This window comes from Epinephelus lanceolatus, chromosome 21, assembly GCF_041903045.1.
Source record: "Epinephelus lanceolatus isolate andai-2023 chromosome 21, ASM4190304v1, whole genome shotgun sequence".
Classification (NCBI taxonomy): domain Eukaryota; kingdom Metazoa; phylum Chordata; class Actinopteri; order Perciformes; family Serranidae; genus Epinephelus; species Epinephelus lanceolatus.
In genome coordinates this window covers 19,230,546-19,253,258 of record NC_135754.1, presented here as the reverse complement: position 1 = coordinate 19,253,258, position 22,713 = coordinate 19,230,546, and the positions used below count along the sequence as shown (strand labels likewise).

The 22,713-nt window shown below is 40.0% G+C and overlaps 3 protein-coding genes across 3 annotated transcripts; 2 read left to right on the top strand and 1 right to left on the bottom strand.

The window, feature by feature from the left end:
- The first annotated feature begins 310 nt into the window (after window positions 1–310).
- paqr4b (progestin and adipoQ receptor family member IVb) lies at window positions 311–4,633 on the top strand. Its single transcript, XM_033611149.2, has 3 exons — window positions 311–596; window positions 2,418–2,636; window positions 4,070–4,633. The coding sequence occupies exons 1-3, from the start codon at window positions 431–433 to the stop codon at window positions 4,501–4,503; spliced, it is 819 nt and encodes a 272-aa protein (XP_033467040.1). The 5' UTR covers window positions 311–430; the 3' UTR covers window positions 4,504–4,633.
- Window positions 4,634–4,949: 316 nt separating this feature from the next.
- Window positions 4,950–11,953, bottom strand: pelo (pelota mRNA surveillance and ribosome rescue factor). The gene is made up of 13 exons (XM_033611146.2): window positions 11,764–11,953; window positions 11,164–11,256; window positions 10,139–10,289; window positions 9,560–9,650; window positions 8,231–8,394; window positions 7,456–7,516; window positions 7,013–7,174; window positions 6,884–6,930; window positions 6,707–6,780; window positions 6,547–6,618; window positions 6,231–6,305; window positions 6,093–6,124; window positions 4,950–5,431 (listed from the first exon to the last, which is right to left on the bottom strand). Exons 1-13 carry the CDS (start codon window positions 11,802–11,804, stop codon window positions 5,337–5,339), a joined length of 1,158 nt encoding a protein of 385 aa, XP_033467037.1. The 5' UTR covers window positions 11,805–11,953; the 3' UTR covers window positions 4,950–5,336.
- Window positions 11,954–12,340: 387 nt separating this feature from the next.
- Window positions 12,341–21,771, top strand: ppp1cab (protein phosphatase 1, catalytic subunit, alpha isozyme b). Its single transcript, XM_033611147.2, has 7 exons — window positions 12,341–12,743; window positions 13,890–14,021; window positions 15,318–15,548; window positions 15,984–16,088; window positions 18,441–18,664; window positions 19,305–19,439; window positions 20,909–21,771. The coding sequence occupies exons 1-7, from the start codon at window positions 12,689–12,691 to the stop codon at window positions 21,002–21,004; spliced, it is 978 nt and encodes a 325-aa protein (XP_033467038.1). The 5' UTR covers window positions 12,341–12,688; the 3' UTR covers window positions 21,005–21,771.
- Window positions 21,772–22,713: the final 942 nt, after the last annotated feature.

Sequence of the window (22,713 nt, the reverse complement as noted above, 5' to 3'; positions counted from 1 at the left end):
AGTGTTGTAATCCCCAGATCATCCTGAATGCAGCACAGTTGTATACAAGCATGGGGAATAGGAACATGTACAGCGTGTAATGAGGGAAATACAGAGCTGTTAAAGTTGAGGTGTGTGTCAGTTATGAGCCGTGACATGGAGCAGCTGTGATACTGCACATGGCTTTTTGTGAGGATTACCCCAGCTTATGGCTAAGAGCCCTTCGCTGATTGGCCTGACTGAAAGCATGCCACTTGGCCAGCTCAACAGGTTGCTTGCTTGGAATTACACCTGTCCAGTGATGGATTTCAAGGAACACAGTTTCCGGCTCGTTGTGTTCACGACCGTGCCTCAAGAGTCCTGAGTGTGGCCTCGTTTAGGATGTAAATGGTGAGGAACCTGTTTTGTACTGTCAACTAAATGTGAGGGGCATTGGCTGCAGGAAGTAGTGATGGTGCTTTGTGAAGGACCCCGGCTGTTGGACTTTGCAAAGACCCCTCAGCACCTTCAGTTCAACAAGTATGTCCTGACGGGGTACCGGCCAGTGTCTACAGCTCATGAGTGCCTCAGGAGCCTCTTTTACATGCACAATGAGCTGGGGAACATTTACACCCATGGTAAGTCCAGAAAATAAATGTGCATTGCCCTTTCTTTACACTGCTATTTATCTAGGAAAGTGTCAGTTTGGACTAAATATAAAAATGTCAGTTATCTGCATTATCTTCACAGTAAGAGACAGAGCAAATGTTTCCCACCATTTAACTCATACAAGGGTTGCACAAACAAAACAGGTCACAGGTGTCCACTACTCTCACTTATGGCCAGTTATAAGCATGCTGAACGAGGAGGTGTAATGAGGATAGGGGGTATTAGCTGTAATCTGCCCTGGGAATCCCTGACCTGGAAATATCCTGCTGTTAACAAGGTCTTTAAAGGTGTGTAGCTGGCTGACACTTTTCAGCTGTAAATGCCCTCGCTGTGTGCATCATAACAGGCAAACCATCTTGCAGATGCATGAGTTTGCATAGACCGCAGCTGCAAGTTTATAGTATCTTAATATATTTTATTAAATATTCCCCTTTGATGTAAGGCTTACAAATTTAAACTCGACTTAAGTTGAACAAAGACAAGCAAAAATGTAAATTTAACTGTGCATGAGCTGAAACAAGCCCAACCTTGAACCTCTGCTAACATCTCCCTCATGCTCCATTTTCTCCTTGGCTATCCCATAAGTTCATTAAGGCTAACACTCTTACTAAGGGGAAGTGAAGGGCATTAGCTTCAGAGCGTCGCTCACATTTCTCTATGCATGTAGCCAACTGCTGTATCTGTCACATATCTGGTAAAGAAACAAACGGAGGAAGCACTAAATCAAATTCCTCATATTGATCTTCATGCAGTGATATTTAATTATACCTGCTGACTTCCGTCTGTTCATGTATGTGCCCAGTGCTGTTTAATTGTTTGATGTATGTGCTTTAATGTTCATAATTTTTGTGTCATACAGAGAATCATGGATCAGATTTTGTAAATCTCATTATGTAAATTTGTGCTTAAGCTTGAAAAGTGCTATATAAATAAAATAATACTAATTATTATTATTATTAAAATTATTATTATATCAAAATAATTATATTATTATAGCATATATTTATTATTTTATATTTATTACATTTTATTTATTTTATATTTATTGTTATATTATCATTATTAGAATTATTAGATTTTTTAAAATTCTATTATAATGTAAATTTGCTTAAGCTTGGAAAGTACTACATAAAAAATTAATACTAATTATTGTTATTATATTGAAATAATTATAAGATATTATTTATATTTATTTATTTTTATTTTCATATATATTTCATCTTATATTATAATATTTATTCATTATATTTATATTAATAATAATTAATATTATATGTTAATATCATATACATTTTATACTAAAAATTATATTATCTATTTTTATTTTTATATATTTCTTATTAGCATTATATTATAATAATCATTCATTATATTTACAATAATAATAAATGTTATTATGTACATATTATACTATACTATACTATACTATACTATACTATACCATTTTATACTAATTACATTTGATATTCTTTATTATGTACTTTTGGCTGTTTTGCTACTTCCTTTACTCTTATACTAGTATGTTCCTCTTATTCTATTTATTCTGATTTTCATTCTGCTGTTTCTCCATTTTACTGCAACACCTGAAGTTCCCCTCTGGTGATGGATGATGGCTTATCTTATCTACATAGGCATCAACCCAACTAAACTTTTAGGCAATAAAGGCTTACAATTTCAATTTAGATGGCTTTCTAGGGGACTTGCATTGGTGCTGGTTTTAACACATTTTCCCCTCTTTTCTTCTTTCATTTAATTTCTCCTCTTTCCTCTTCATCTCCTGGTCACCTCAGGCGTCCCCTTTTTCCTTTTCTTGGTGCTGCTGCCTTTCAGCATCCCCTGGATGGAGGTGGACAGTGGCTGGATCTGTGTGGTCCACTACCTGGCCTGCCTCTCCCCCACTGTGGGCTCAGTGGTCTATCACATATTCATGAACCATGTGGGAGGAGAACATGTGTACGACACCCTGCTGTCCCTGGACATGTTTGGGGTCTGTCTGGTTAACACCTTGGGTAAGTTGTTAATGCTACAACAGCTGGGTCTGTTGTCCTCTATCTGATTATTTAACTTTTCATTTTCTAGCTTTTTTCCTGGAGCTTTAAATCAGCATGTGGTTTGGTAGTCTAGTAATGAATGTGATCAGATTAGATAGAGTATGTCAGAATACTTTTCAAATACATTCAAAGCCAAGAATGAACTTTCACACTCATGTTTCAAAGTCTTTTGGAGCAAGACAAGTCTTCATAAGCAAATTACAAATCTTTATCATGGCTAAAATGCTGACCATTAATTGATTTTCTGTTCAAAGCTATCTTAAAGGAATAATTTGTCATTTTGGGAAGCACGTGTATTTGCATTCTTGCCAGAGTGGGCCCACCATTCTTGTGTCAGTCTGATGAAGCTGGAGGCAGGAGATGGTTAGCTTAGCTTAGCATAAAGACTTGAAACAGAGGGAAACAGCTAGCCTGGCTCTGTCCAAAGGTAATTACAAAACCCCCCTCCGGTGTCTCAAGCTTACTTATTAATAATGTATGTCTTGTTTGTTTAATCTGTAAAATAAAACACAATAAAATAAAAGTAAAATATTTTTTTAAATAAATAAATAAAATAAAAATAATGAAATAAAATAGGATAAGATAAAATAAAATGAAAATAAAATGAAATAAAAACAATACAAACAATAAAATAAAATAAAACAAAATAAAAACTCAAAGTTTAAAAGTTTAAGTTTAAAAACAATAAATCATGGCTATATGGGGATTTTTGTGACCATTTCTTGGCTGGGAGCAGTGACCTCTTGAAGTCTTGTCACCATCATGATAAAGTTCGAGCAGAGACTTATCCTGCACACAAAATTCCATACTAATATGTTTTATAGTACACCTAAACAGTACACTAGATATTTTTGTTTGTCTGAAACCAATGAATTGCATACTGTTTCCAATGAAATACTGCAGTATGCAAACACTGGACCTTTAAATTAGCAGTGTGTAGGATTTTTGGGGTTCTATAGGCAGAATATAATATTCATAAATATGTTTTCATTAGTGTACAATCACCTAAAAGTAAAATTGTGTTTTTGTTAGGTTAGGATGAGATGTTAATTTCTACATAGGGAGCGGGTCCTCTTCCACAGAGCCCGCCATGTTCCAACATGTTTCTACAGTAGCCCTGAATGGACAAACCGAACACTGCCTCTACATAGATTGTGTTTTAGGTTACCTAAAGGCCACTGTAGTTTTTACGATGTTTGGGAATGGAAAGTGAGCAGAGTGGTTTTCAGTTGGTTGCAGTCTACAACCTCACCACTAGATGCCACTAAATCCTACACACTGGTCCTTTAAAACTGACTCCAGTCCAAGTCTCTAGTCTACACCTTTATAGCATCTAACTTTGTATATTTACTGTTGTTTATTCACTTGTGTATCTTCCCTCTTGTCACTAGGTGCACTTCCCATCATCCACATCACCCTCCTTTGCTACCCAACCACGCGACACACTGCCTTGCTGGCCTACATCCTCCTGTCAGCCTACGGCATCTACTGTGCCACCACTGCCCGCACTAATGTCCTGCGCCTGCGAGCGTTCATCTGGCAGGCCCTGTTCCGCTTCATCCTCTTCCTGTTCAGGGTGTACGGCAGCGGGGTGGGCAGCCCAAACTCCCTGCGTCTCTTCGTCATCATGGACTCTCTAGCTGTACTGGGAGGGCTGGTCAACATCATCCAGATCCCTGAGCGCTTTGTCCCCGGCGCCTTTGACAACTGGGGCAACAGCCACCAGATAATGCATGTCATGGTCATTTGCTCAATTATCTACCTGCACTGGGGCACACTGGAGGATTTAGCCTGGATTAAGAGCTACCAGTGTCCTACTGAGTGATGCGAAGTGTATTGAGCACACACATGCATGCACTGAAGGCTGCACTGATAGAAATGAGATATAGGATTCAGCGAGGCCATGAGGTATAGTGAGAAGAGAGGCAAGTTGTTTCAAAATGCACTTTAGTCTTAGTTGCTGAAATTCTTCACAAGGGAAGTTTGCAATTTGACATTTTGCCAGCGCAGAATAAAGAGGAACTGACAGTGTTGTAACTGTGGAACTCAAATATCAATATATCAAATTAAAAATCCTGAGCACACTTGATTTTTAGTTTGTTTGAATGCAGTAGTTTTGGGTTGTATTAACCCATAACCAAAAATAGTTTTAAAGTGTAAATGAAATGACTGTATTTAATAAATTATATATTTTTACATCTTGTTTCAACTTGTGTTTCATTCATGCATAATGAGGATGGTTCATGCGACAAACTGAAATAACGCAGGTGGTTGAATGCTTCTGTTGTTTAATTGCAAGAAAGATAAATTGTATATACACTTGGAAAGAAAGACTTTGTTTTCTATTGCTAAATGTCAGTCAAGATTGCAACTGTTTTCATTTGGACTTGGCAACAAATGTTACATTCCTGCTCATTGGCATTGTTAACCTGCACCTTTCAAACCTGCTACCACCTTCAAACCCAAAGCATCAAATCAAAATACAGAATCAGGTGCAGAGATCAGACTTTAAAGAGGTGTGGATGTTGCAGAGGTGGAATACGCAGCAGCTTTATTGTTTTATAACACAGAGTCGATGCATTCTTGTATTATCTGCAACACTGGACGACCTTCCTCTTCTTTTCTCCCAATATGCGCTCTCTGCTACGTTTCTGGTGCTCAGTCTTCGTCTGAGCTGCTGTCCTCCTCGGCCTCCGACAGGTCGGCGATGGGAAACCGCAAGATGGCAGCCACTCCGCTCAGCTGAGTCAGTTCTGAGGGGACAGACATGGACAACTCAAAAAGTTGACGGTGCACAGCCAGATCTTCAGGCTGATTTTATTCTTAAGTACAGAAGTGTAAAAACCACAATCATAGTTGAGCAACCGGGCCTCATCTTAATCAATATATGGCGAGTCTTATGACACCAGTAACTTTCTCCTGCGGTCAAAGCCATCAAACATTTACAGTACAAACCTGATAGTATGTTGGTGTTGTTTTACTCAGACTGGTCATTATAAGTTAGTCAGAGTTATGAAAAAAACCCTGGTCAGCCTCAACCTTGGTCATAACTTGGTCTCCATTTAGGTGGCCCTGACTACAACACTGGGTTGCTGTTTCATTTGTATCATGCACAAGGATAAATGTGCATGCCTGCAATATACATTACTCCACTGAACAACAGTTGGTGGCAGTAACGTGCTAAGAAGAAGAGCAGTGCGCCAGCAAAGTTAATGAAGAAGAAGACTGCAAGCTAGCACACATGGACGGAAACAATGAAGGTTTGTTAAATCTGTCCTGCAAATGTTTAGTGAGGAACGGAAATACAGTCCACACAGAGGAACACTGTGAAGCAATATGATTATTTTAAAAAAAAACCTTCCTTTTGTCTTTTAACATAGAAAAAATATAAATCTGAATGGTTTTATAACTTACGTTCACCAGACACATGAAGGCTTGAGAATATTCTGCATGAAAAAGAGAGACATTCATCAGCTGGATGATTCGCAAAGGATCTTCTAACAGTTCTCAGTGAACGTTGACGTAGTCAGTCTTTTAAAGGACAACTAGTACCTGACATTGCCACCGTTGTCCCTCACATTGTCCACCAACCGAACGTAACGACTCCTCGTGGGGATGTCCTGATGTCTGGACAGCACACATAAAACATTGTTACAAAGAGCAGATTCGATTGTTCCCGAACTGTGCTTTAAAGCCAATAGAGTGGCTGGAATAAGTGAGGGAGTATGTGATTTTAGTATCTTTAAAATCATTCTGTTGGCACATATTTTAGATTGTTTTGAAACCCATGTATAACCCATATAGTTGACCCCACAGTTCTTTACTGTGTATTTAAAATAGATTACGTAAAGAACGTCTCAGTATGTACCTGAAGAGCTTATCACTTATCAACAAGGTATCGATGGCGAGGGCATCGGCAGCTTTCTCCACATGAGCTAGTCTGTGAGGATGCAAAGATACAAAGGTTGTCAGTTATCAGTGTGAATGAACGAGGACTCTGTGGGTCGCTTCCTGTCGACTGCTCTCACCCATAGAAGGCTCTGTCGGGCTCATGCTGGAGCATCTTGTAGAAATCCTCCAGGGCTTTCACCTCTCCTGCTGCCTGAAAGTTAAACGTAATCACTAGTTAGCTACGTTTTTCAATTTGGTAGCTTGTGTTTACTAGATGATGACACAGGCTGAGAGATCTCAGAATGTATAGTCACCTTGGTATCAGAGAGCCGACTTGTCACAGTGGGGTCAGAGAGGATTTCTGCAAAACAACAAGCATTTTGTTTAGTTTCACCTTGTGATGAGATTTGATTGTTTTATTCTTAGAGCCCACCAGCTCGTACCTTTGAGTGAGTACTTGTGACCTGATGACGAGTGGACCAGCATGAATTTGGGTCGATTCTCCAGCAGGACCTTGTTGTCCTGTCGCACTGCCTCTTTATAGAGGTAGGTGATGAACTGGTCCTTCACAAAACCTGGACTGGCGACCAAGATGCACTTCACCACTAGCAGAAGGCAGAGAGAAGAGAAGAGAAGGAAGAGAAATCAGAACTTTTCTACTGTTTAATTCAACAGAAACAAAGATAAAGTGGCAACAATGATAAACCACAACAGTTCCATAAAAATGACGTACAAGTGCAGAAGATGAGAGGTTCACAGCAAAGTAACAAATGTGGTGGGAACAACAAATTAAAAAGGGAGAAGTGTGTGACACAAAAACAGGAACATACTGTATGTGTTTGCATGTGAAAGTGTGTGTCTGTGCGTGTGTACACAGCAGCACTACCGTCAAAATTGATGTGGCGAAGAATCGCTTGCATCACAGCCTCATAGAATCTCTCCAGTGCCTGTAAATGGAGACATAATACAGTCTGTGGTTGAAGGATATATCCAGGATGTCAAACTGTCTCAGCAGCAACAAAAGGTTAAAAAGACAAAGATAGTTAGAAGCTAAAGCCGAACTATAGGCTACAGATCACAGAGATCCATATTTAAAACTAATAGGTTTATTTTATGTCTATTATCTTTTACTAATACAACAGATCATACATTATTGATGCAGGTGATCATAGTGTCCAGAATTTTATCAAGAGAGAATCATGATGCATCTCGTAACTAGTTTTTCCACCCATCCCTACTTGTTACACTCATGACTAAACAAAAATGTTTTTAAGCATCCAACACACACCCTCTCTCTGACTCCTGCCTTAATGCTGATTCTCTTTGAGATAGTACAATGGAATTAGAAATGCCAGTAAGCTTTAGTTTCACATTTACTGAATATCTTAATCTGTAGATTATTTTAATGTTATTTATTTACCCAAGTGTACTCACAGTAAATGAGACAATACATGTTAAATATGTCTACCTTGCTCTATTCAGAGTGCCTCCTATTAAGTCTTCATTAAAAAACATGTTGTAACAGACTCTATTCTCCCATCAGTCTATCCACAATTAATTCTGTCTTCATCTCTCAATCTTCTCTGACAATATTCACCATTAAAAACAACAACCTCTGCCTGAGCTCATTACGGCCGTGCGGTTACAGTGAGCTGACCTACTTTTTCATGCTGAGTGCAGCTCCCCCTCCTCTTGCGGGGAATGGTGACCTCCACTTTTGCACGCAGCAGAGTCATGGCAGGGGTCACCAGCACCAGGTTGGCCAGACCCTCCTGCATCACCACAGCTGCCACATCTGCCTTCTGGGTTGCATCACAAGCCTGCTCTAAAGGATAGACACAGCAAGGATAGATGGTACTTTGTGTGACGCTATCAAAATGTGTTGTAGTTGGGGTGAGTTATTACTGAGAATTCCTAAAACACTTTCTATGTAAATGTTATTGTGATGGAGATTACAGCAGCAATGAGTCAACGGACCTCCTCTCCTTCAGATACATGAACCCCATCTGTCAGTTATGTCCCTTCTGTTTCTCCCGATTCTGTTCCCATGGCAACCCTCTCTCTTTGTTGGAGATGTAAATGAATTAACAAGAGGACGGTGCATTTTCTGTCAAAGAAAACCAGCTAATGTGTCACCCTGTCAGTCAGGCAACACAGCCATAATTAGCTTTTAATATCAATGTCTATATCCAACTCATGATTATTGGGATCTGGAGTGATCCATAAAAAGAGGTTAAACAAAAGCAAGATCATCCAGTCTAGAAATCTTCAAAGAAAGGGATTTAAATAATTTGCAAATAGGCAAAAATGCAAACAGCTGATTCTCATCACTGTGTGCTTTAAACATGATCTCAACTCTTCAACATCTGTAAGCAATTTTTTGACATTTGGACTCTCTGTGTTGTTTTAACCACATCGGCTTAGTTCACAGCTTCTTGTTTGACAGGAGGCAAAGGTCAGAGTGAAAACATGTAAATCTATCTGGCAGAATGTTCAAGTTCTCCAAGATTACAGTGGTTAATGATGCTATTAAAAGCAAACGTACTGTCCAGAACAGTCCATGCGGAAAGTAACATAAGCTCATCAAAACAAGCAAGCTTCTCCTAATATGGAATACTTGGTTTGAATTCTCTAGAGTGTGTTTCTATGGTTTGGTTCATTCATTTTGGCAGAGCAAGATCCTCTTCACACTGTGGTGCTCATCAAAAAACTGCACCGAGTGTGAACCGATCTGAATTTAAATACAAGTAACGACTCTAACATACAGTTTTATGTGTTCAAGGAAATGGACACTGAGATTTGGACAGCTGGGTGTGCAGTTGCTAAAGCCCATGATGTTTACAAGTCCTGCTTGACGTGCAGGTGGGACGTGTGGGCTTAAATGAACCAATCACAAGGATGAGACAAAGCAGTATTTTCTGCTGTGATTATTCTGATGGCACAAAACAAATTGTAATCTCAGCCAAATGCAAACGGTAGCACCTGCTTACCAATTCTATCCAACACAACGCTGTCCCAGCTCTTTTTAGCCAGAGTGAACTTCCTGTTGAGCTCGAGCTCAATGGTGTGGTAAGCTCCCATCTGATCAATGAAGAAGAGAACACAGTCACCACAGCTACTTAGATCATACAGGAGTTAGCATTAAGACAGATGAATAATGTGGGTGGGTGATGACAAAAAAATGCAGCAGAAGGGAGAGTATGTAAACTATCTTCAGATCTTTGTGCAGGAAAAAAATGATGCTGCTGTTGTTCTTTAACATATAATTCTGCTATTGTTAGTCAAGTCATAGTATACTGACAACTAGCCCAAATCAAAACCATTTTACAGTTGACTTCACTTCATGTGTTTCACTGGCAAAAACTGAGTCTCTGTGTAGCATTTGGGGAGCAAAACTGACCACTTATCAGACACAATCTACATGTGTAACGATCTCTAATCACTCCTAAAATCTTAATTTCAGTCCTCGCGTCCCTATTGTATTATTCTAGTCTCACTGCTCCACTTTAAAACATCTATAAATGTGACATGACAACAGCTGGTTAACAGGTTGCTCATAAATCTCAGACCTTGACATACTGGTTCTCCTCTAAGTTAGTGCCCTTTACTCTCAGCTGGCAGGCCTGGGAGTCAAAGTCGATGGTCTCCACACTCAGGGTCAGAGTAGTCCGGACTCTGGAACTCCCCACACTTCCAGTAGGGGACTCTGTCTGCACCTTTCTGTGGGAACAGAGGAAAGAGACATTAGTTCCTTTGTGTGTGTTTGAGACTAAAACACTGAGTGATTTACAGACAGAAAGAGTGAAAGTTGGAAACCTGACAACCAAGCACAATGGAAACTGACCCAAACGCTTCACTGGAAACATTACATCTCCATCCTTGGATTTGTGTAAAGGCAAGGCATACAGCTGAACTACAGCTAAATCAAGAGTGCTTGAGTGCTAGTTTTTGACAACATGGTGTCTGTGGCTATTAGGCAAATTGTTAAAAGAAATAGTATATAAATGTACTGTTTACTGGCCAATGATAGAAATTGCACAGCCCTTATTAAATGCTATTGTAATTCCTATTTGGTAATCAATATGTGTGGCTGAAGTAGATGTCTAACTTTTCTATGGCTGAGAAGGTTCAAGACAGAGCTGGAAATTGGTATGTCTTGCAAAAGCAGAATTCTTGCAAAAACAGAAGTTGTGTGTAAATAAATCTTTCTGTTGCAACTTTCCATTTCAGGACTGCCAAGTCACTACAAAGTCACCCTGTTTGCGGGGCTGGCTGCATTGTTTGCACTGAGAATCTGTCCAATCTGTTGAGTGGTTGGTTGTAATAAAGGTGGATGGAAGCTAAACCTTGAGTAGCTTTGCCTTGATAGTATACAAATGCCTAAAGCGACAGAGAAGGAATTAAAATCCCTACTAGCTAATGGAAGCATGAGCTGATAGATGGCCCAAAAGACACAGCATTGCCAATTCTGCAGTGCTACAAAATAAAGTCAACATCCTTCTTCGTGCCTACAAGGTTGGGAAACAGTCAGGTGTTTAGGTGTGCGCTGCAGGGCTTCACCTGTGACCTTAATGTGATTGAAGTTAGTGGGTACCTGATAGTGGAGGCTCTCAGGCTGTCCCCCACTTGCAGGAGGTTGTAGGTGTGCCACATATCCTCCGCCTCCTCCGGTATCAGGGTCACCTGACTGAAGAAGTACACACAATCAATAAGCCAGGTTCTGAGTTGGTGTCATTTATGTTAGTAAGTCAAATGTGGTTTGGGTTGTCAAAATACTAAACTATGGATGTGGAGGTACGTAAGGATGCCAAGCCAGTACTGGGAACAATGTTCCAGATGGTGCAATGATGCAGGATCATCAGTGCTGCTACAGTAATTATGCAGTGCACATCAGTTATATCACAATCGGGGTTAGTTTTGGTCATTCACTTTCTGTTTACGCTAACAGAGTCTGAGTAATACAATCCATGCTCATTAGGTTAACTATATGTCATGTCCCGTGTGTGTGTGTGTGTGTGTGTTATTACATATTAACTACAAATGGTACTATTTTTGTAATAACTATTCCCAAACTCCCCATGTCTCCCCACGCTGATACATGTGAATGTAAGTCACATAACCATAAAATGACACATGAAGAATCAGCTGCTAAGTAGCATGCTGGTTAGCTTGCTAACATTAGCTAGTCACTCACCCGGCATTATCTTTTTCAATGTCTTTATGAAGCAACTTCATGGTCGGATGGTTGTATGATATAATCAAGAGCAATACTAGCGTAAAACAGATACTTTAGCGTTTATCCGAGTTAGAGTCATGTTTATCTTACAGTGAATTAGCACACTAGCTAAGCCATCTCTCAACTTCAGAATGAATCACTCGGTGCGTGTTGCCAGGCGCTAGGACATTGCGTCATGCCAAAATACGTCGTCAATTCTTCCCATCTTGGTCACTTCCGTGGGTGTCGCTTTACTGCGCAACAAACACAGAGCGATACAAACGCGAATATTTGAGTAAATCTGGACAGGAGCGGTTTATCTTGCACTGTTTGACAAAATCTTATATTTAACGCCAATAAAACGTGAGATATATCCGAGAATGATTGTCTTTTTTACATTGTGGTTTGAGATAAGTAAATGCTAACCGACGTCGAAAACAGCCAATCCTAGAGAAGAATGGCCCCTTAAGCCCCGCCTACCGGCAAAACTGACCAATAGGAGCGTTGGGACAGGCAGACCGTTTCCGTTGAACCTCGCTTTGAGCTAACGCTCATCTAGCCTTTTTTTTTATCGATGGCATGGTGCTAGTGGCTACGGCAGAGAGATCGTTGTCACGAGAAAATACAAATTCTTTAAGTTAATTCGTTTATTTAATGGAAAGTAGTTGACCGAGGCGAATTTCTGAAGTACATGAGAGCCATTACATCTTTAACAATTCAGCACCAAGCCTCACATTTTGAGGTTGCCGATTCTGCCCCAAGGTTAGCTAAGTTAGCTAGCGGGCTAACGATAGCCGATTAACGCTAAACTAGTTGAGCTAACGGTAACTCGCAAGCCAGTTAATAGTAACTAAGTCTTGAATTCGTAGGAGTGATTAGAAACCGACCAAAATAGAGGAATAGCATGGCCGAAGCCGATAAGCTGAACATCGACTCCATTATACAACGTCTACTGGAAGGTAAGGCAGTATTTCGCTCGATATTTATTCACCGAGGTAGCCATTTTAGCTAAAAGAGGCTAGACAACGATAGCCACCTATGCTGTGCTACCCAGAGTTCATCTCTTGCTTGTAGCTAACAAAACAGGCAATTGATCGCCAGTTATGTTCGGTCAGGAGCATCCGTATCACAGCAAATTAACGTCTTGCAGCCATTGTTCATGTTTATATTTATGTTTTACCCTGCCAGAGAAAGTATCCACACATAATATATTGTTTGAGTCGTCGTTGACCTGAAGTTATCGCGTAAAAAATGGAGCAATGCACATATATTTTCAAGTTATTGGTCCATAACGTACCTTGCCAAAGGAATGCTTGGACGAAATTTATTTTTCTTGGGAGTCAAATGCTTTTTGGATGCAAAGTCAAAAGATAATTACCCACCGAAATGGAACCTGAAATCATTTGAATGCATTACTGTATATCATCAGGTGGCATTGTTTTAGTTAGTACATCGAGGCCCTTAAGGTTTTTTTTTTTGCTTTATATGTACACCCAAAGGAGTAAGGGCGGGCTCAGTTGTAATTCAGAAAATACCCTGTATCAAAGTAATAGCAGTCTGGGTGATTTTTAGAAATTGAGTCTTCAATTTTTGTTCTTTATGGGCCAGCTCCAAGATATGTCTCTAAAAGACTCCAGAGCCTGTTTTTCTGTTCCTTGGCTGAATTTAGTGGCATTGTAGAGCACCAAAAATTACTGCCAAACAACTGAGCATCATCATTTTTAAATTCTGAAATTTCCATTGTAAACACATGCATCTGCAGTATCACATTCCTTTTCTCCTTCCAAAGCTCTTTTATATAATCATGATAGCTCAAATGTGCAAAGGGTCCATGACTGAAGACTAAACAGTGTGCACGCTACACATTAACATGTGCCAACTGTCCATGGCAGTCTGCCTTAAATTTCTCAGAACATGTGAATTCTATTTTGGGTGTTTTTTTCCCTTTAATCCATAACCTCGCTTCACTGTTCTTTCAGAAACACTGTCATCATTTCAGCTCATTTTTTTGCACACTGTTTGAATGACTGATGAGTATGATTAATACATTCTGCTTTGTTTCCAGTGTGCGATTTCTCACTCTTGTTGCATTTTTCCCCTCACAGTGAAGGGCTCCAGACCTGGCAAAAATGTTCAGCTGACAGAGAACGAAATCCGTGGTCTCTGCCTCAAATCCCGGGAGATCTTCCTCAGCCAGCCAATCCTGCTTGAACTTGAGGCGCCCCTCAAGATTTGTGGTGAGGCTTAGTCGTGTTCTTTAGAGTCAGGGGAATTCTCTAGTGCGGTCACATTGCATTTACAAACACTCTTTAGATGGCTGTTGTTGCTTATAGTGCTGGACCATAATGAGAAAGCGTATATTCATGTTATTAAGGGGTGGCAGTCTCTAGGCACTTTATGATTTGATTTAGATTCAGATGGTTATGCTGTGATTATAAAACAGTTGTGTATCTTGAAGCATCAAAACTGTTTTTCTCAATTTGTGACTACTTTTAAATCAGGCTATTGCAGTGATCCATAATAAAAAGAACCAGAGGAACTTACTTACATTATCTTTTCTTAATACAGTAGTAAGAACAAATGATAGAGATCTATGCCTGTATTTCCTCCAACTCTTTGTGGAAACATGAAATATGGTTTCCCATGTTTGTTGTGTTCCCTCATATTTAAATTTAGTGTGATACTTGCATACAGTGTGTCTCTTGTCCAGGTCCCTCCTCCCTTCAACTTCAGAAAAGCTAAAATGCCTTCAGAATGCTTTCATTCTTTTCAAGTTGGGGTGCTGGTTGGGACATATCCATCAGTGGTTGCTCACACTCAGCCATCTTTACCAAAACTCAAGAAGTAGTCTATCCTAGAGCATAAAAATGATGCACATGTTTACATCAGCTGTGCTATGTTTCATCATTTATTTGGTTCAGTTGAAAGGAACATACAGTCTGGTCTTATAAAGTTATGACAGGAGAGAATTGAGTTTTACATTTCTAACAACTGACTTTTTTGCATCGAAGAGTAACCTTCCAAGAGAGAATTGTGATGCATCACACCTACTAGTTATAAAGTGCATGGCTGTGACCTTGCCACATAATTACACAACTACAGTGATGAGCTGATAAAACTGGCTTGCCAGTGCAGTGCTGTTTTGCACTTCAAGTCTCCCTGGAGCTGCCCTCCTGTGTTACACTGCTGATGCCACTTAATGAGGAAGGGTAGTTTAAAGGAACAGTCTGTAAATTGCAGGAAGTGGCCAAGTTTGCAGTGCGATGAGATTCACCACCATCCTTGCACTAAATGCAAGCTTGCATATGTAGTCTCATCACCAGAAAAAACAAGTCAGGCAACACCAAAATAACCATATTCATTTAAACTAATGCAAGGCCAATTGTGGTATAAAGTGCTGTTAATTTGCAGGGTGACAAGTATTGTCGTACCTCTATCTCTCACCTTTTGTTGTGCATATATACACACAGCATGATAATCCCACTTTTTACCAACACTGCCTGTTGCGTCTCTTTTACTTCTCCTCTCACCAGGTGATGTTCATGGGCAGTACTATGATCTGCTGAGGCTGTTTGAATATGGGGGCTTTCCACCAGAGAGCAACTACCTGTTCCTGGGGGACTATGTAGACAGAGGCAAGCAGTCCCTGGAGACCATCTGCCTGTTGCTGGCATACAAGATCAAATACCCAGAAAACTTTTTTCTGCTGAGAGGAAACCACGAGTGCGCCTCCATTAACAGAATATATGGCTTCTACGATGAGTGTAAGTCATGTGGCACACATACAGACACAAACAGACATTAATATTCCCTCTACTATCAACACTTGCCAGCAGTTTGCTAAAGATATAAGCCCTACCCTGCAGGCTTTTGCATAGTCAAGTTAATGCAGTTATTGGTCTTTAATCTTTTCAAATGTTTAAACTAAAAAAAAGAAGTAAAGAGTTGACATAAAAGTGAAACTGACTTATTTGTAGTAACAAAAGCCACAACGCAGATAAGCTCTCAGTACACCAGGCGTCAGTCTAAGGAGCACCATAAGGCAGTATGAGCAGTGATTAATCACATGCCTTTCTCTGCTGCTCACAGAGCCAGGTTTTTAGAAAATATTGTGTTTCTGATGTAATAGGTGCAGCTGTTAAGATTTTATTGGTCTCAAGATAAGATTGTGACCAATTAATTGTGGTTTCCTCCCACAGGTAAGAGGCGATACAACATTAAGCTGTGGAAGACCTTCACTGACTGCTTCAACTGTTTGCCTGTTGCAGCCATTGTTGATGAGAAGATCTTCTGTTGCCATGGAGGTATCCTCATCAAACAGTTTATTTGGCGTCTGTCCAGAATGCACACACACTAACTTGTCTCTGCACTGTGGTTACTGTCAACATTATGGTCAAAGGCCTGTAGAGCTATGTGTGATCTTAATTTCTTGTTTTGAGTATATTTGCATATTCTTGGCTATAGAGCTCTTATAATATCTTATATGTAATCACACCTGCAGTTCTACTTCTGTCCAGTACAGTTACTGCCATGTAAGCACTAGCACAGTTCATATGTCTTACAAATTAGGCTACATTTACATTACAAGCAAATGTAGAGGGTGATGTGGACACAGAAATCTGATTTATTCCAATCCGCTCTGGGCCACTGTCATGTGTGTTCCTAAATCTGGTGTATATCCAATCCATTGTTCTGAAGGGACGTTTATCCACAGACAGAAGCACATGGCTAATTATAATGCAGAATGATGTCATAGGACCTTCCGATTATGGCGAAGGCTGGACCCCCCCTTCTTGGCCTCTGATCGGCTAGTACTGGCTTACTGGCGTTTGCATTCCTTTGCTTTGACCTCATCCTCAACATATGACGAATTCTCATGACTATTGCAGCTCTATGTTGCTCATCTTTTCCCATTTGTCATTTTTTTCAAGCTAACACGGCTCGACTAATTGATTTACAGATGGTCATTTTGTGAGTGAAGTATACTTTTGAGCCCTTTAACATGAACATAGTCTTAATATACTGTAATGTGTCATTTCCTCTGCATGGTTCAGCTCAAATGAACACAGTTTTGGTACCTGGTCGTTTTCTCTATGTTGTTATCCACTGCAGATAGTACCCCCTCAGTGTAGGCCAGATTCTCAGCTAATCACCATAACGACAATGTGTGAAAGTTGCGTTACATCATCTTTGATGTGACACACTCGCTGAGTCCATTTATCTGCAACTCAAGAGAGGAACGTCTGATACTTCGTCAATTGTGTGGTGTAGATTGTGGGCTGCCCTTTTTTTTAAAAAAAAAAAATCTGGGTTGAGTGAATAAAATAATTTTGGTTGCTGTTGACAGTAGCTTGGCTATAAAGAAATTTCGGGTTTGTTCAGGCTGTCCCACGTCACCTTCTAGTGATGACTGTCTCTCTGTAGTCAGCAGTGCTTTACCTCCACTTTCACTTTTCACTCAGCTTGCTTGGAACATGGGCCGAGCTGGTACAAGAAAAAAGCAACTGGTTCTATCCACATCTTAAAAACCAAAAAAGAGCGAGCCAAGTTCAGTAGAGTCATGTCGTACTGGGGGGGGGGGGGATGCAGAATAAGTGAGCTGATAATGGTCTTAAACAACTGCAAAATTCAAAGAAATGCTTCAGTCGATCGCTCACAAAATACCCAGCCCAAAAAGAAGCTGCATTTAAAGGAGCAAATCTTAATTTGCAGACATCTTGACAAAAAGACCAAAACATGTAAAGGCAGACAGTGCTGATTAAACACATTTGATGACAAAAAGAATGAAACGAGCACAAATGTAAATAACAGATGCGATTCATTTTGTTTTGCAGTACTTGTAATACAGAACATGGCATAATAAAATGGGCCTAAGGGGTCCGACAACGTGACACCAACAGCCAGACACAGCTATCTCAGGTCTGTGAGACCCGCCACGCAAAATATGTAAACAGGCACTGATAATCATGAGGGCAAACACCACCTCCCTCTTCAAACTTATTAAGTTACATAAAAGAGGACAAACAGAATGGATATTGTATGTTTGTCAGAGTTTTTCATCTGTTGAGCACACTGTGGTTAAAGCCCAAAGCCATCATTTTTTGATCATGTAAATGTTAAGATATACACAACTGAAAGTTAGACCTTTTTTTTGGTTCCAGTGGGTTATTATTTGAAGGGCGTCCATGAAATACTGAAAAATGTCCCATCAGTTTTCCAGAAAAAGGTGACAACTTCAGATGTATTGTAATGTTTGGCCATCATCCCAAACTGAAAGATAATCAGTTAACAATTATATAAAACAACAAAACCGCAACAAATCTTCTCATGTGAGAAGCTGCAAATATGTAATGTTTGGTATTTTTTCTTAAAGGTGACTCATATGATTATCAAAATGGTCGCCAATTAATTTTCTGATCATCAACTGATTGTTTAAGCTCTAAAAATGCATGTACAGGCCTGATTTCCCTTTGTATTTCAACAAGCGTAACAGTAAAAGTAAATTAATAATATTTGTGTCAGTATTTTATGCCTCGGGTGAATTTTAAACCCAGAACTAGTGGTAAAACCAAACCCAGACTTCAGAACATTGAAAAACATACTGTATGTTTTTCTGCTGTCTAACATTTACCTGTTCTTCATTGGAACTTCTCCAGGCCTGTCCCCAGACCTTCAGTCCATGGAGCAGGTGCGAAGGGTCATGCGTCCCACTGATGTGCCTGACCAGGGCCTCCTCTGCGACCTGCTGTGGGCCGACCCGGACAAAGATGTGCTGGGCTGGGGTGAGAACGACCGTGGTGTCTCCTTCACCTTCGGCGCCGACGTGGTCACAAAGTTCCTCCACAAACACGACATGGACCTCATTTGTCGGGCCCATCAGGTAAGTGCACAGGCTTGATCCTAAGGTTGTAGATGTAGGAATAAAAGACGGGAGAGATAAAGAAAAAAGTGAATAAATTAAAAGGTAAGACGCCCCACTTCTGTACATTGGGTTAAACCACCAAGAGTTGGGTGTGGAACTGAGGTGTGTCGTTATGGGATGGCATCTCAAGCAGTTTCACAGAGATGATGAGAAGAGTAGTTTTACTAAGGTGGATGGTTACCAGGTCTTTTTTATGGTTTTATTTTTCCTGCAGTATTTTGTGTTGTGAATCTTTGCTCCTCCTTTTCACAAACTACTTTTGTAGTTGACACGAGTACTTTTATCAAACGAGCGTGTCCAGCTGTTAGTGAATATTTGAAGAAAAGTGAGGTGGAACTGCTGAAATACTTGGATAGCCCCATGGCAACTTCAGCACAGTTGGATTTCAGCCCAGTTTTACTGATAACCAGGTAGGCAGTTCAAGTGACAGCGCTGTGTTTATGATGTATATGTCCTCTGTTTGTAAAATGCTGTCAATGAATTACAGTTAAGTTCTGTTTTTGTCCTCTGTTTATATTATTTAGGTGAAAAACAAATGTTTGAAGTTACCCTGACTCCGTGCCAACAACTTGTTAACCTGTTGTTAATCTGTTTTCAGGTGGTTGAGGACGGATATGAGTTCTTTGCAAAGAGGCAGCTAGTGACGCTGTTCTCAGCCCCAAACTACTGCGGTGAGTTCGACAATGCTGGAGCCATGATGAGCGTAGACGAGACCCTCATGTGCTCATTCCAGGTAAGCAAGAGATCAGTGAGGTCACTTAGACCCCTTTGCACCTTGCGTTAAAATGCGTCTTATATCCAGATTTTATCTAGATACAATAACCTGATTACATTTACACCTGGTATTCAGGGTTCTAAAGGGCCCTTTAAAAAGTTTTGAAATGACTTAAACACACATTTACTAATGAAAGGCCTTAAAAAGTGTATAAACTTAAGTAAAATATACTTTATCTGAACATCCCTAGTAGCTTTCTTTGTTATACATCTCAGAGCAAGTCAGAAAGAATAGCAAGGTTGATGAGGATGAAACAAGCCTACCTGATAGGGCTGTGCCATATCATCTCGTTACGTCACAATAATATCAGTATAATTTTTAATATCGTGAAAAATTCACATCGTGATACTTGCAATATTTTGGCTTGTTGACATAATGACGTCATACTGTTACCCATGGCAGCAGCGAGCACGGCTGAAAGCGAAATTATTACATACTCCACGGTGGTTTCAAGAAGAGCAGCAGTTTCAGTAGTGTGGAATAAACTGTGGCGTCCTGAATGTTTTACGAACAGCCCCGGACTTCTCAGACTCTTTTAGCGAGTTACCACAAGTTACCCTCTTTGCAGCGGTAACTCATTCAGCAGCTCCTCCAGCAGCAGTACAGCGTCTCTCCCTTTCCTCTCTCGCCGTGCGCATGCGAGAGACCCTGTCGTCAAGGATTTTGTCACAAATCTTTGGTAATGTAAACCTACGTGACGCTCGCAGCTTGACGAAAAACTACATATATGTGAATGTTCTGGTGTTATAACAGCCTGTCACAGGTTACAGCGTGATGATGATTAGAGAAGGCAGAGCATATATATATATATATATATATATATACATATATATATATATATATATATAGATCTCAGGGGACCTTTTTTGTATTTGGGAGCTGTTTAAATGTGTCATTTGTGGTAGATTTTATTTTGTTGAACTATTAATTATAATCTCACTCTGAGTCACTGTTGTTGTTCACAAACTAAAGAAATGAGAGATCGTTTTTGTTTAGTTTTTACTCAATGTTTGAAGGCAAATTGTAAAACTATATTGTAAAACAGGAATATTTTAGGGATGGAGGAGACATTGCAGTATTGTTGGCATCTGATTAGAGAGACCACTGATCACTCTGGAGCTTCACCCTCAGGTGCGGGAGAGCTGCTGCTAGTTGAATGTGGAGTAAAAACGCAATTGTGTTTACAGTTCAACAAGGTCACAGTGCATCCCTGAGAACTTCTGGAGGTGGTTCACAAAATGTGGTCAATTTGTTTTGGGTGCATTTGTACCTGTAGTTTCATGTGGTCAGGCACTATCAAATTGCAGTCTGGATCACCCAAAATGCACTTTAATGCAAGATGTAAAGGGGCTCTAATAACGTGTCAAAATGTAAACATTGTTGTTGTTGATTTTTGCTCAGTTTTAATCATTTTTTCCTCTTTACAGATTCTCAAACCTGCAGACAAGAAGCTCTTCTATGGGGGTGGAGGGGGCATGGGCACTGGCCGCCCAGTTACTCCCCCAAGGAAAGCTAAGAAATGACACCAGTAGTTTGCCCTCGACCTCCAACCCACCCCCTCCTGCCCTCTCTACCTCTCTTCTCCTTTCTTTCACCAAACAGCCAGAAATCAAACCTATACCCAGGGCTTTTTTCCTTTTTTATCTGTACTTCTTAAAACATTTAATGTTACGAATTGTCTGAGTGAGTGCGTGCGTGCGCAGACGACAAACACACCTCGTCTGCCGGTGAGCATTAAAATCATGTGTGCACGTGTACATTTTGTGTGAGAGTATTAGAGATTTATACTTTCCCTCTCTCTTACCACTCCTCCCGTGGAAAGGTTGAAACCACAGTGTCTGTCTGTACAGTAATTTTGACTGAAAAAGCAGGGTTTGGGAGATGGTGGGAGATTGCTGACATGATGAATTTAGCAGCAAACCCCTGCCAGCAGGTGGCGTGTGTGTACTTGTGGAGGGGGGAAGTATTTTGTTTTCCCTGTCCTCTGTACTGTAAAATCTCAAAACACAGGTGTGTGCATGTGTGTGCGAGCGTGCATGCTGTGTCTTGCCTATCTGAGCGTGGCGTCTCGGTATCCTTGAACAGGAAGGAACATGTCACCTTGTCTCAGACGAGCAAGCACATGCTTACCCACACAAACACACACATATGACTCTTCAGATTCATATGAGCCAGAGCTGTAAAAACCCCATACAGTTTAGGTTTGTACAGATTTGATTACTTGAAAGAGATTTTTTGTGAATTCGTTTTGTAGTCTTTCATCAAGTTGACCAATAAAGCGAGAATCTGAGCTGCAGTGTCTGTCTGTCATTTTTACTGTAATCCTGTTTATGCTATGTGATGTAAACAAGTGGATTTGAAGTTAATCCCCTGCAAATGGCTGTTTGTACAAATGGTTACCAGTCCTTGCAGTAGTTTCACCAGTTTATAGGATTCAGTTGTTTAATCTCTGCCGTTATTATGAAATAATGAAATGCATCTGGCGCCTTTTCGCAATGATACTTTATTTCAGGGCACTTTTATTTCACACATTTGAAACTGTTTGCTGGAATAAAAGGAAAATCTAAAGTAAATTGTTCTAAGATGCAGGATGAAATGAACTTAATCTATTATTAAGATGGGCTTTGAAGGTGCATCAGATTGTTTTAGGCCTGCTATTTATGATAATTTTCATTACTGATTAATCTGTCCGTTATTTTCTCAATTAATTGGTCAATCATTAGGTCTGCAACATATTAAAAAATAGTGAAAAATGGCCCCCACGCTCTCTAAACAGAATAGAAAAGAAAGCCTCCATTGTCATTGCACAGGAACAAAAGGATGCTACATATACAAGGAAATAGCGGGGGCTACTTCTACATCAAATTACTAATTACCAAATCTTAACATCGAGTTAACTATCATGTAAGACAATGAAAAAGGCAAACCCTCACATTTGAAAGCTGGAACCAGCAAATGTGTTTGGCATCTTTGCTTGAATTGTGACTTTTGCAATAACATGATCATCAAAATATTTTTTCTGTTGCTCAACTAATAATCAACTGATTAAAGATTTTTTTTAAATTCAGTGATACAAGTACCATGTGAAATGCTTTCTTCAGAAGGCTCCGTTACAGAGAAACCTAAATATAAAAAGATGTATCAAATATAATAAGTACGAATTACAAATACGAGCACACTCTGTGTTCATGCTACAGCTGACACGGTATCAGATTTTCCTACACAGTTATCG